General features: G+C 41.5%; 1 protein-coding gene across 2 annotated transcripts in view; it reads left to right on the top strand.

Annotated features, from left to right (window-relative positions):
• The window catches only part of UGT8 (UDP glycosyltransferase 8), a 104925-nt gene that overhangs the window by 33890 nt on the left and 58640 nt on the right, over positions 1–12395 (top strand). For both annotated transcript variants that reach the window (XM_004009596.6, XM_060417523.1), the window contains exon 2: positions 1700–2523. In XM_004009596.6, coding sequence (XP_004009645.2) covers positions 1702–2523 — 822 coding nt within the window. In that variant the 5' untranslated portion in view covers positions 1700–1701. The remainder of the gene's footprint in view (positions 1–1699; positions 2524–12395) is intronic.

The following is a 12395-nucleotide window of genomic DNA, read 5'->3' as shown; positions in this document are numbered from 1 at the left end:
GAGAAGGAAATGGCAACCCACTCCAGTATTCTTTCCTGGGAAAGCCCATGGACAGAGGAGCCTGACGGCCTACAGTCCATGGGTCACAAGAGTTGGACGTGACTTAGCAACTAAACCCCCGCCACTATTGGCAGAAGACTATACCAGAGAGACACATTCGGAGAGACAACACAGGAGAATAAAGGCCTGCAAAGTTTGCTCCAAGATTGGCTGTTTAATTTTCTTCTTTCATTGACATTGTAATTATAGAATAAACTTCATTGCTGTAGAAACAGTGTTTGTTCCAAATTGTTTTTTTAAAGGCCTCACATTAATTCAGGCAACATTTAACATAGGCTTTCATATGTTTATAACACATATTACTTCAGTTTACTGTTATAGTAATGATAATTTAATGATAGTATCATTTGGAATTGGTTTGAAAAGCATCTGGAAATATCGTTTAATCTTGGTATTGGAAGAATCTATCATTTGCCTGCTATTGACTTCTTCTTTTTTTTAGGTTTATTGCAGTGTTTGAATGTTGAGAAGGTATAGTTGTTTAAACTGCGTTTAGATGGCAGGAATTTGTATAAGCAGGATGGTTAATATATGATGGGTAAACACAGATATCGATTTGGTGATGGCATGTAAATCTATTTTGAGTTGTTCCTTGAAGTAGAAAAGTCCAGTTCTCATGGGTAATTATTGTTTACATCTTTCCCTATTTGGAGGCTAATTTAGAATCTAAATGTAAATTATATTGGGTAGGTAGGGCAAGTTTCCATATTCAGTGGCCCACGTAGGTATTTCTAAAAAAAATGGTAGAAGGTGATTCTAACTATTGTATACACTTTAGTAAAGCAGAGGAGTAGAAGAAACATGAGCCGTCCTGTGCACTTGACCTTTGCACCTGAGTTCCAAGTACAACACAGGAAGTATAGTCAAGGACACAGGCACTCATCAGCCATCTCTTTCTCAAGTATTTACTGAGATCCAGTTAGCCCTCTTGAACTTTTGTATTAAAGGTTTCTCTTTTAGATAATGCCCTGAAATGAGTCAGCCAATTGATATAAATTACATAAACAGAGTTGGCCAGGATACTTAAGGGTATTTAGATAAAGGAGAAGGTCACATTAAAGGTCATTTTTTTATCCTGTGGGAAAGCTTATTTTCTGTAGAATTACTATTTGAAAGAATGATTTTCTGATACACAGTCATTCTTTGGTATGCTTTAGTCATAATTGGGGAATGTTACTGCTGTGATAAAATGATTTTAAAAGAGACATACATGCTGATATACCCCAAAATAAGAAGTCTTGGCTCTTCTTCCTGGGGTTAACATTGATGTTCAATTAAAAGATAAACAAAGGTTTCATGGATGGCTTATAGCTCTTATTCAATGAAGAGAGTTTTTCTTTCAAATTCAATTTTACAGGTTTCATTTCAAATTAAAAAAAAAAAAATGAGTTCTCTATTGTTGTTCCAAAGCTGATACATTTTAAATCTATGTCAGTTTATGGCAGTCTTACTGTCAATTCTCTGTTTTAAGAGACACCTTTCAGAAGTGAAGAGACAGAACATATACTGGGATAATTTTTTAAAGCCATCCTTAGGCCAAGTACTGGATCATCAGATCCTGTGCGAAAGCATCTTTGTGAGGGTTTTGAATGGTGCGGATTGCCGTCTGTTTTAAGCAGTTTTCCGGTTGTCATTTCAGCTATGAAGTCTTACACTCCGTATTTCATGCTCCTGTGGAGTGCTGTTGGGATAGCCAAGGCTGCCAAAATCATCATCGTGCCGCCAATTATGTTCGAAAGCCATATGTACATTTTCAAGACGCTAGCCTCGGCCTTGCACGAGAGAGGCCACCATACAGTGTTCCTCCTCTCTGAAGGCAGAGACATCGCGCCATCTAATCACTATAGCCTCCAGCGCTACCCAGGGATCTTCAACAGTACCACCTCGGATGCTTTCCTGCAGTCCAAAATGCGGAATATTTTCTCTGGGAGATTGACAGCAATCGAACTGTTAGACATACTGGATCACTATACCAAGAACTGTGACATGATGGTTGGCAACCACGCCCTGATTCAGGGTCTGAAAAGGGAGAAGTTTGACCTGCTGCTGGTGGACCCTAATGACATGTGTGGATTTGTGATAGCTCATCTCTTGGGGGTTAAATATGCTGTATTTTCAACCGGCCTTTGGTATCCCGCTGAAGTGGGCGCTCCTGCACCCTTGGCTTACGTCCCAGAGTTTAACTCACTCCTCACAGACCACATGAACCTCCTGCAGAGGATGAAGAACACCGGCGTTTACCTCATTTCCAGAATAGGGATCAGCTTTCTGGTTCTTCCCAAATATGAAAGGATCATGCAGAAGTACAACCTGCTGCCGGAGAAGTCCATGTATGACTTGGTCCACGGGTCCAGCTTGTGGATGCTGTGTACAGACGTAGCCCTGGAGTTCCCGAGACCCACCCTGCCTAATGTTGTTTATGTAGGAGGAATCCTAACCAAACCGGCCAGCCCACTGCCAGAAGTAAGGTTTGGTGAACTCCTTGGTAATCTTTTCTTAATGTAAATGTCAGTTTGCCAGTTTGGATTTTTAGAAGAGAGGGGATTGGGTATTGTTGGATAATAGATGCTATTATTCTAAAAAGTGGTTAAGACACAGAACCTGCCAAGGCCCTTTTATTTGTGGGTGCCCCACTCCTCTGGAACGCATTCCTGCTTTGAACGAGCGTTTCCGTAACACCAGGAGGCCACTGTGCCATATGGTCAGTAGACTGTCTGAGAAGCAGATTTTTGATTAAGTTATAACTCTGAGAGGAATGGAGTTAGATAGTTCATTTTAGTGAGTGTAAGTGATTTCACCTTTAAGTAAACACAGAGTTTCTTCTGATCTCCCCCAGAAAGCACAAACACAAGTCTCTACGGCCAGGTTAGGTCCTGTGAACTCAAATAAGCAGAACAATGTTAGTAGTGGGTCTTCTTTCAGCAGTCATGACCACTAAAAAGCGTATGTCCAGCAACGAAAATGAGGTACTAACTTCCATCAGACTAGGATGCTGATTTTAAGTTAGTAAAACTATTTAAAGAAATCATGTCTCACTGTGATTTCATGAAAAAGATGGAATTAATTACATTTTAACAAAACCTATTTACTCTCTGAGTCAAACCTGATTTCTTCTTTCTGGCTGAGCTGTCAGCAAATACACTTGTGTTCTATTATTCATCTTACTTTGGCTTTTCTTTTTCAATTAGGTGTCTCAAAACCTGTAGGAGCCATATTGCATATCTGTTGTGGTGGTGGAATTTCCAGCCTCAGGTTGACTCTGGATTGAAACTCAACCTCTGATGGCATTTATCAGAAGTGTAGGGCCTGTTCTGTGTTTTTCTCTACTGCAGCCGTTTCTATTCTTAAAATTCTTAAAGCAGCCACTCACAACAACAGTCAAAGTGCTCATTTCCAACTCTGGTCACGACATTTAAAGAAATCTGCCAGAGTCTTGAAGAGTCAGGCTAGAATTTCTCCTGTAGGTGTCACATAAGCACAATCTCTGGCAGAATTTTCTCTTGGGGAAATAAGGTGATTGGGATATATAGCCTGTAGATTTCTCTCACACCTGCATTAGAAGCACATTTAATAAATAACACTTTGATATATTTCACGTGACATGAAGAGAGAGAACTTGCCAGATCTTTGACCTATAAACCCTAGATTGCCACTGTTGAAGACGGAGAGAGAGAGCAGTTGTTCTTTCTGACGCCAGCTGTAAAGGATAAAGGTTAATCTCAGGCTGTCTCAGCCATTATCAAGCCCACTTGGAAAATTTAATTAGTCTCTTTCAGAGTCACTGTGTGATGTATTACCACCTTCCTAAAAGTATCTAAAATCAAACTTCAGAAATAGCTTCTAAAAGTCCCAGAATCAAGTTTATCTCTACCTGAACTGAGCCATTCCTAATGTCGGGCATATCAGCCCTGCTCCCTTTAAGTCTTCATCTTTTACCAACCAGAGCACTGCCATTTTGCCTGTTTCTTTGAAATTTTGTTTGAATACTGTCTCCCCTCTTTATGTGGAAGAAGGAATTAGTGACGTTCATTTTTCCTGTATTGTAGCAGCTTGAACGGTAAGTACAGAACACTATTGTATGCTTAGTAAAATAGCATGTGTCCTTATGGCTTCATTACAGTAGGCCCTCCTTATCTGTAGCTCAGTTATCCTCAATCAACCATAATATGAAAATATTAATGGGAAAATTCCATAAATCAACAATGTGTAAGTTTTAAATTGTACCTTGTTTTGAGTAGTGAAGTATGATATCTTATATGGTCCATCTCGGCCCTGCTCCATGCTGCCTTGAATCCCCATCCGTCCACGTGGTCTGCTTCTGGCCTCCAGCCAACGACATCATCATGGCTCTGCGATCCAGCGTTGCCTGGAGCAGATGATCCTCGCGCTGTAGCCTGACTCTGTATCGTAACGCCCGAGTCATTGACCTTACTCCATCTGATCGTGTCTCATCTCGTGTCATCACACGAAGGGAGAGTAGAGCCCAATAAGATATTGAGAGAAACCACATTCACATAATGTCTACTGCAGTGTATTTTGATCTGTTTTATTTTTAGTCATTATTGTTGATACCCTACTGTGCCTGATTTGTAAATTAAGCTTCATCATAGGTGTGTATGTGTAGGAAAGAGCTTGGTATATATAGGGTCCAGTATTAAGATTTCGAGCATCCACTGGGGGTCTTGGAACATATGCCATGTGGATAAACTGGGTTACTGGATACTTTGTTTTGCTTTAAAAGCATATTTTGCATGGTTTTTGGGATTTCCTATAATGTTATTACCCAAGATGTTTTCTGACTTGCCATGATTTCTAGTTTGGCACCAGTTTGACCCAATTTGTGGGCTTCCCTGTTCTTTTTTTCCTCTCTGGGCATTTTGTAATTATTCTTTTGAATATGTGCTCCTTATTTCTTTTCACTTTCATGCGTTGGAGAAGGAAATGGCAACCCACTCCGGTGTTCTTGCCTGGAGAATCCCAGGGACGGGGGAGCCTGGTGGGCTGCCGTCTGTGGGGTCGCACAGAGTCAGACACGACTGAAGCAACTTAGCAGCAGCAGCAGCAGCTCCTTATTTACAAGTATTGCTTTGGCTCTGACAGGTGTCACACTCAGAAATACACACATCTGGCAGGAGTATGTGTTAGGTGTGTGAACCTAGATAAGTATATTGTGTGTGTGCTCAGTCATGTCTGACTTTTTGCATCCTGTTGGACTATGACCCCCCAGACTCCTCTATTGCTGGGATTCTCCAGGCAAGAACATTGGAATGGGTTGCCATTTCCTCCTCCAGGAGATCTTTCCAACCCAGGGGTCGAACCCGCATCTCCTGTGTCTCCTTCATTCAGACAGGTTCTTTACCCACTGAACCATCAGGGATAAGTATATTAGTATTGAAAATCTGTGAGGTTATGAAGTGTGAAGGGCCATTTTCACTTCAGTGTTCCATTTACAGAGCTCTTCAGTAGGGAGAATTTTGAAGAATGGTGGGTCTTATTTGTTCATACCCCTACCCTAGTGAGGTTTTATATGCTTTGGAACATGTGCATTTCTATTGAGATTTCTCTAGTAGATTTGTCTGATGCAATAAACTGTACCTCAGCGTTCTAAAAGTTAAGGAGTTTCTCAAATGCCTGTATTATTTGCAGGTCACAGTTGTGACAGTAAGATGATAGAGCCCAGCAAGTGGCCTCTTAGAGCACATGACTCACTAATAACAGCTTAATTGTTAACCGCCTTGGTGTCTCACACTGGCAGTGGATGAAGTTTTCCAGATGTCTAGAGATGATTTGACTGAGACTTCGTTTCACAGCCTGGGATGAAAAGGTGGAGAAAATGTCTAAAAGACGTGTTTTCAGAAGCTTTCACAATGTTTGAGCCTAAAGAAACTCTAGAGAGCGTCGCGTTCAGCTCCGCCTTTCCACCTCAAAATACAGGAAGTGACCCGTTCACTTGTCACGTACGAGATTAAGAGGATCTGAGTGTCTCATCCAGGCCACACAGTTTGTAGCACAGCCAGGTGAAACGTGGATTGTTTTCCTATGAATTAGATATTTTGTCAAGATGCCTGCGTCTCTTGTTACTCATTTTACTCATTCACACATTTATAGCATATTCGGAGAAGGCGATGGCACCCCACTCCAGTACTCTTGCCTGGAAAATCCCATGGATGGAGGAGCCTGGAAGGCTGCAGTCCATGGGGTCACTAGGAGTCGGACTCAACTGAGTGACTTCACTTTCACTTTTCACTTTCATGCATTGGAAAAGGAAATGGCAGCCCACTCCAGTGTTCTTGCCTGGAGAATCCCAGGGGCGGGGGAGCCTGGTGGGCTGCCTTCTATGGGGTCGCACAGAGTCAGGCACGACTGAAGTGACTTAGCAGCAGCAGCAGCATATTCAAGGAACTTCCCTGTAGCTCATACCGGTAAGAATCTGCTTGTAATGCAGGAGACGTGGGTTCAGTCTGTGGGTCGGGAAGTTCTTCTGGAGAAGGGAATGGCAACCCACTCCAGTATTCTTGCCTGGAGAAGCCCATGGACAGAGGAGCCTGGTGGGCTACAGTCCCCGGGCTCGCAAAGAGTTGGACACGACTGAGCGACTAAGCACAACATATTGAAAACTATGCAGAGACAATTTCACCCATCTTCATTTGATAGCTCAAAGATTGTGAGGATTTAATATGACAGTCAAGTCACACCATTTATACCCCTTCTTGGAGAAAGAAATGGCAACCCATGGCAGTATTCTTGCCTAGGAAAACCAAGGGACAGAGAAGCCTGGCAGGCTACAGTCCATGGCTTGCAAAGAGTCGCGCCTGACTGAGAGACTAACACTTGTGTTTCAGAGATTTAATGATAGAAATCAGCCAGAATCCAAAGCCTTTTGATTACGAAATGTTGTCTTGGTGTAGAGAAAAGAAATTGTCTGCACTGATAATCGAATGATTTCTAAATGCATGTGCCTGACTCACGCTATTTACTACCCACTGCCTACAATAGGAGTAATGACCTTTAGAGCAAGAGGTTTAGATTGGACTGTGTCCATACTGTGGCTTATCTCTATCATTACAGTGTGGTAGAGAACACAGAAACAATTTTTTTTTTTTTGAAGGTTTACTTCCACCAGGAAGGAAGTCTGTAAAAAGTCCCCCATTTCACTAGATCCTTCAAGTATTAAATGTGGATGAAATAAATAATAACATCTAATAGGGGGTGTACTAAAATAGCTTTTAGTAGTTTGACTAGGAGGTAATAACAATAATACTCCCAAAGAATAGTACATTTACTAAGGGAGTCTTTTGATTATTAAAATTCACATGTTTGAGGTGATAAATTTTAGATGATTTCCCATTGGCAGAAAGTGGTCTAGCCCTGCTAAGCAGCTGATCTCTGCCACTTTTTACCTTCTATAGCCCTGAACCATCATTGCACCTAACATATTGTATCTTAATTATTGGTTTTTCACATGGTTTTCTCCCCTACTAGAGTGTGGATGCCTTAAAGGGTGGACAACAAGGTGGATAACCTTTGTACCCTGAGTGCCTGGAAAATGATAGTCATTCAAAAACTGTTAAAAATTAAACGAAATGCATCAAGTAGAAATTGTTGCCATAAAATAGGTGATTCAGTGAGTATAACAATATTGTTAATAGTATAACCATTGTTTATTCCAAATTTGTGTTCAGGTGCCATTGTAGCCATTAAGTAACCGAACATTCCAAGTTCTTGTAGTGAATTAGGATAGCTACTTAATGATACACGATTGAGAAAAGGTGATCATCTCACTGCTCATTACCCAGTTGGTGAGCTAAATGGTCCCTAGAGTGTTCCAGATACGCATGTGAACAGGAGCAGTGGTGCTCAGGCACTATTGCTGTATTAAGATGGCTTGGGAGGGTATGACTCTCATTTGGTTGGACTGCAGAGGGGCTTTATTGCCAGGCTAGGGGTGTGAAAGGCATTTTCATTGCACCATTTGTACAGACATTCTTTTAAGTTAGGGAAACAGTCCTGGGGAGGGATACAGATAAGATAAAAAGATGAACAGAGATAAGAAAGAGCCAGAGGCCAAGGACAGGGTCATGAGATCCTCCCTGTTGTTCATTCTGTCCTTTGCCAGAACTCCCTCACAGAGGAAGGTCTGGGGGAGGCGGGGTGGGGAGAGAGACATTGTGCAACAGATGCATTAGATTAACCCACTTGGGAGCAGATCAGGTTACGAGAGAAGAATAAAACTGAGGAGCCAAACAGTGTCTTTTTACATGTAGTTCTCATTGAGTCACCTAGAAGCCTTTCCTTATTACTACATATGGAAAAGGAAAGCTGCCTCCCCCAAGAGTGAATGAATCTCTAGGCTGAGTTATGGGACCACAGTCACTGGGGCTAACAGACTGATCCAGGGTTGCAGCAAATATGGGAAATTATGGTGACGGACCTTTTAGAACTAACATCCAAAAAAGATGTCCTTTTCATTATAGGGGACTGGAATGCAAAGTAGGAAGTCAAGAAACACCTGGAGTAACAGGCAAATTTGGCCTTGGAATACGGAATGAAGCAGGGCAAAGACTAATAGAGTTTTGCCAAGAAAATGCACTGGTCATAGCAAACACCCTCTTCCAACAACACAAGAGAAGACTCTACACATGGACATCACCAGATGGTCGACACCAAAATCAGACTGATTATATTCTCTGCAGCAAAAGATGGAGATGCTCTATACAGTCAACGAAAACAAGACCAGGAGCTGACTGTGGCTCAGATCATGAACTCCTTATTACCAAATTCAGACTTAAATTGAAGAAAGTAGGGAAAACCCCTAGACCATTCAGGTATGACCTAAATCAAATCCCTTATGATTATACAGTGGAAGTGAGAAATAGATTTAAGGGCCTAGATCTGATAGATAGAGTGCCTGATGAACTATGGACTGAGGTTCATGACACTGTACAGGAGACAGGGATCAAGACCATCCCCATGGAAAAGAAATGCAAAAAAGCAAAATGGCTGTCTGGGGAGGACTTACAAATAGCTGTGAAAAGAAGAGAAGTGAAAAACCAAGAGAAAGGGAAAAATATAAGCATCTGAATGCAGAGTTCCAAAGAATAGCAAGAAGAGATAAGAAAGCCTTCTTCAGCGATCAATGCAAAGAAATAGAGGAAAAGAACAGAATGGGAAAGACTAGAGATCTCTTCCAGAAAATTAGAGATACCAATGGAACATTTCATGCAAAGATGGGTTCGATAAAGGACAGAAATGGTATGGACCTAACAGAAGCAGAAGATATTAAGAGGAGATGGCAAGAATACACGGAAGAACTGTACAAAAAGGATCTTCACGACCTGGATAATCACGATGGTGTGATCACTCATCTAGAGCCAGACATCCTGGAATGTGCAGTCAAGTGGGCCTTAGAAAGCATCACTACGAACAAAGCTAGTGGAGGTGATGGAATTCCAGTGGAGCTATTTCAAATCCTGAAAGATGATGCTGTGAAAGTGCTGCACTCAATATGACAGCAAATTTGGAAAACTCAGCAGTGGCCACAGGACTGGAAAAGGTCAGTTTTCATTCCAGTCCCAAAGAAAGGCAATGCCAAAGAATGCTCAAACTACTGCACAATTGCACTCATCTCACACACTAAGTAAAGTAATGCTCAAAATTCTCCAAGCTCAAAATTCTCTTCAGCAATGCATGAACCGTGAACTCCCTGATGTTCAAGCTCTTTTAGAAAAGGCAGAGGAGCCAGAGATCAAATTGCCAACATCCACTGGATCATGGAAAAAGCAAGAGAGTTTCAGAAAAACATCTATTTCTGCTTTATTGATTATGCCAAAGCCTTGAACTGTGTGGATCATAATCAAATGTGGAAAATTCTGAAAGAGATGGGAATACCAGACCACCTGACCTGCCTCTTGAAAAATCTGTATGCAGGTCAGGAAGCAACAGTTAAAACTGGGCATGGAACAACAGACTGGTTCCAAATAGGAAAAGGAGTACGTCAAGGCTGTATATTGTCACCCTGCTTATTTAACTTCTATGCAGAGTACATCATGAGAAACGCTGGACTGGAAGAAACACAACCTGGAATCAAGATTGCCGGGAGAAATATCAATAACCTCAGATATGCAGATGACACCACCCTTATGGCAGAAAGTGAAGAGGAACTAAAAGCCTCTTGATGAAAGTAAAAGAAGAGAGTGAAAAAGTTTGCTTAAAGCTCAACATTCAGAAAACGAAGATCATGGCATCAGGTCCCATCACTTCATGGGAAATAGATGGAGAAACAGTGGAAACGGTGACAGACTTTATTTTGCGGGGCTCCAGAATCACTGCAGATGGTGATTGCAGACATGAAATTAAAAGACGCTTACTCCTTGGAAGAAAAGTTATGACTAACCTAGATAGCATATTGAAAAGCAGAGACATTACTTTGCTGACTAAGGTCTATCTAGTCAAGGCTATGGTTTTTCCAGTGGTCATGTATGGATGTGAGAGTTGGACTAGGAAGAAGGCTGATCGCCAAAGAATTGGTACTTTTGAACCGTGGTGTTGGAGAAGACTCTTGAGAGTCCCTTGGACTGCGAGGAGATCCAACTAGTCCATTCTGAAGGAGATCAGCCCTGGGATTTCTCTGGAAGGAATGATGCTAAAGCTGAAGCTCCAGTACTTTGGCCACCTCATGAGAAGAGTTGAGTCATTGGAAAAGACTTTGATGCTGGGAGGGATTGGGGGCAGGAGAAGAAGAGGACGACCGAGGATGAGATGGCTGGATGGCATCACTGACTCGATGAACGCGAGTCTGAGTGAACTCCGGGATATGGTGATGGACAGGGAGGCCTGGTGTGCTGTGATTCATGGGGTCGCAAAGAGTCGGACACGACTGAGCGACTGAACTGAAGGCTATTTAAATAGTATGTTGCTTATAAATTATTTCTTGAAATATAAAGCTAGAGATAGCATTATATCTATTATATTGATTAAATTGTCCTCTTTTAAGTAAGTATAATTTAATCTATATATTTTATAGTTGGTTCTTAATTTTGCATACCATCACCTACAAACAGTTTTTTAGGGTGTCTTTATTCGTGTGCTCTATTGGTAGCTATGCAGGGATCAGAAGACTGAGAACTATAACATTTGGAAGAGATGAATGATTTAATTTCAACTACTAGTTCTTAGCTGAAAGATTCACCACAACATGATAGTTAGGCATAAGGGAATTTATAGGCTTCCTAGGTGGCTCATTGGTAAAGAATTTACCTGCCAAATACTGGAGATGCAGAAGACACAGGTTCAGTCCCTGGGTTGGGAAGATCCCCTGGAGGAGAAAATGGCAACCCACTCCAGTATCCTTGACTGGACAAAGCCCATGAACAGAGGAGCCTGGTGGGTTGTAGAGTCCATAAGTTCGCAGAAGAGTCGGACAGGACTGGGTGAGAGAGCACTCAGCACCACCACGGTAATTCATTAATGTGAAGTGTTGCAGATATTTCTTGCAGAAGTTTTGTGCATGGATCATATATTTTGTCTTTATTTTGTAGTGAGAAACCAGATTACCTGACTAAGTGAATCTATCTGGAAGTAAATTGGGCAGTGTTGCAACTATCGACAAGTTACTGTTTAGTTCACTGATACGGAGGTTTTCTAAGCAGCACTGTAGTTTTGAATAGCTTATCAGTTGCTTCTGTAAGCATTATAGGCTTGCAAGAGTTTTCTGATACTTTTAGAGACCCAAATATAATTGAAAGTGCAGTCTGACATAATTTTTAAACACCTTTCTTCCTCTTCTATTGAGTATTTAAGCTTTAAGTTGCCCAGCAGAGTTGTTCATTTAGATGTTAGACAGTGGCAATGTCAAGGAAAATATTTTTTAACTGATCATATTTACAAATAGTAATTCTCACAATTAAATAGTTGCTCCAGTTTTTAGAATAATATTTTTCACAAATACTCTCATTCCAAGCCAAACAGTTTGAAATGGAAATCGCTACTGTCCCTCAGTTTGTCAGATATATTCCTGAGTGCAGAGTTTGACAGAAAAGACCAAGTGAGCCTGAGCTTCTGAGGAAGTGGTGGCTCTGGAGACAAGCTACCCATTTCATAGTTTTGTTTACGGAATTTTTTATACCAAAATGTCCAGGGGCTGTGGCACAGTAGCCAGATGGAAAAACATGGGCTTTTTCAGCCAAATGGCCCTGGGCTTTAATCTTGGCCTTAATAAGACTTGGAGAGGGAGGGTGTCAGCCTCCTTAAAGTGAGGATGGCAGTGCTTACTTCGGAGGGTTTCGGGGAATGAGAGCCATGGCAATGCCTGGTGGGGATAGTTCTTGTTCTTACTA

This window comes from Ovis aries, chromosome 6 (assembly GCF_016772045.2).
Source record: "Ovis aries strain OAR_USU_Benz2616 breed Rambouillet chromosome 6, ARS-UI_Ramb_v3.0, whole genome shotgun sequence".
NCBI classification, from domain to species: Eukaryota; Metazoa; Chordata; class Mammalia; order Artiodactyla; family Bovidae; genus Ovis; species Ovis aries.
The sequence above is the reverse complement of the archived record's forward strand: the minus strand, read 5'-3'. Positions and strand labels throughout refer to the sequence as shown.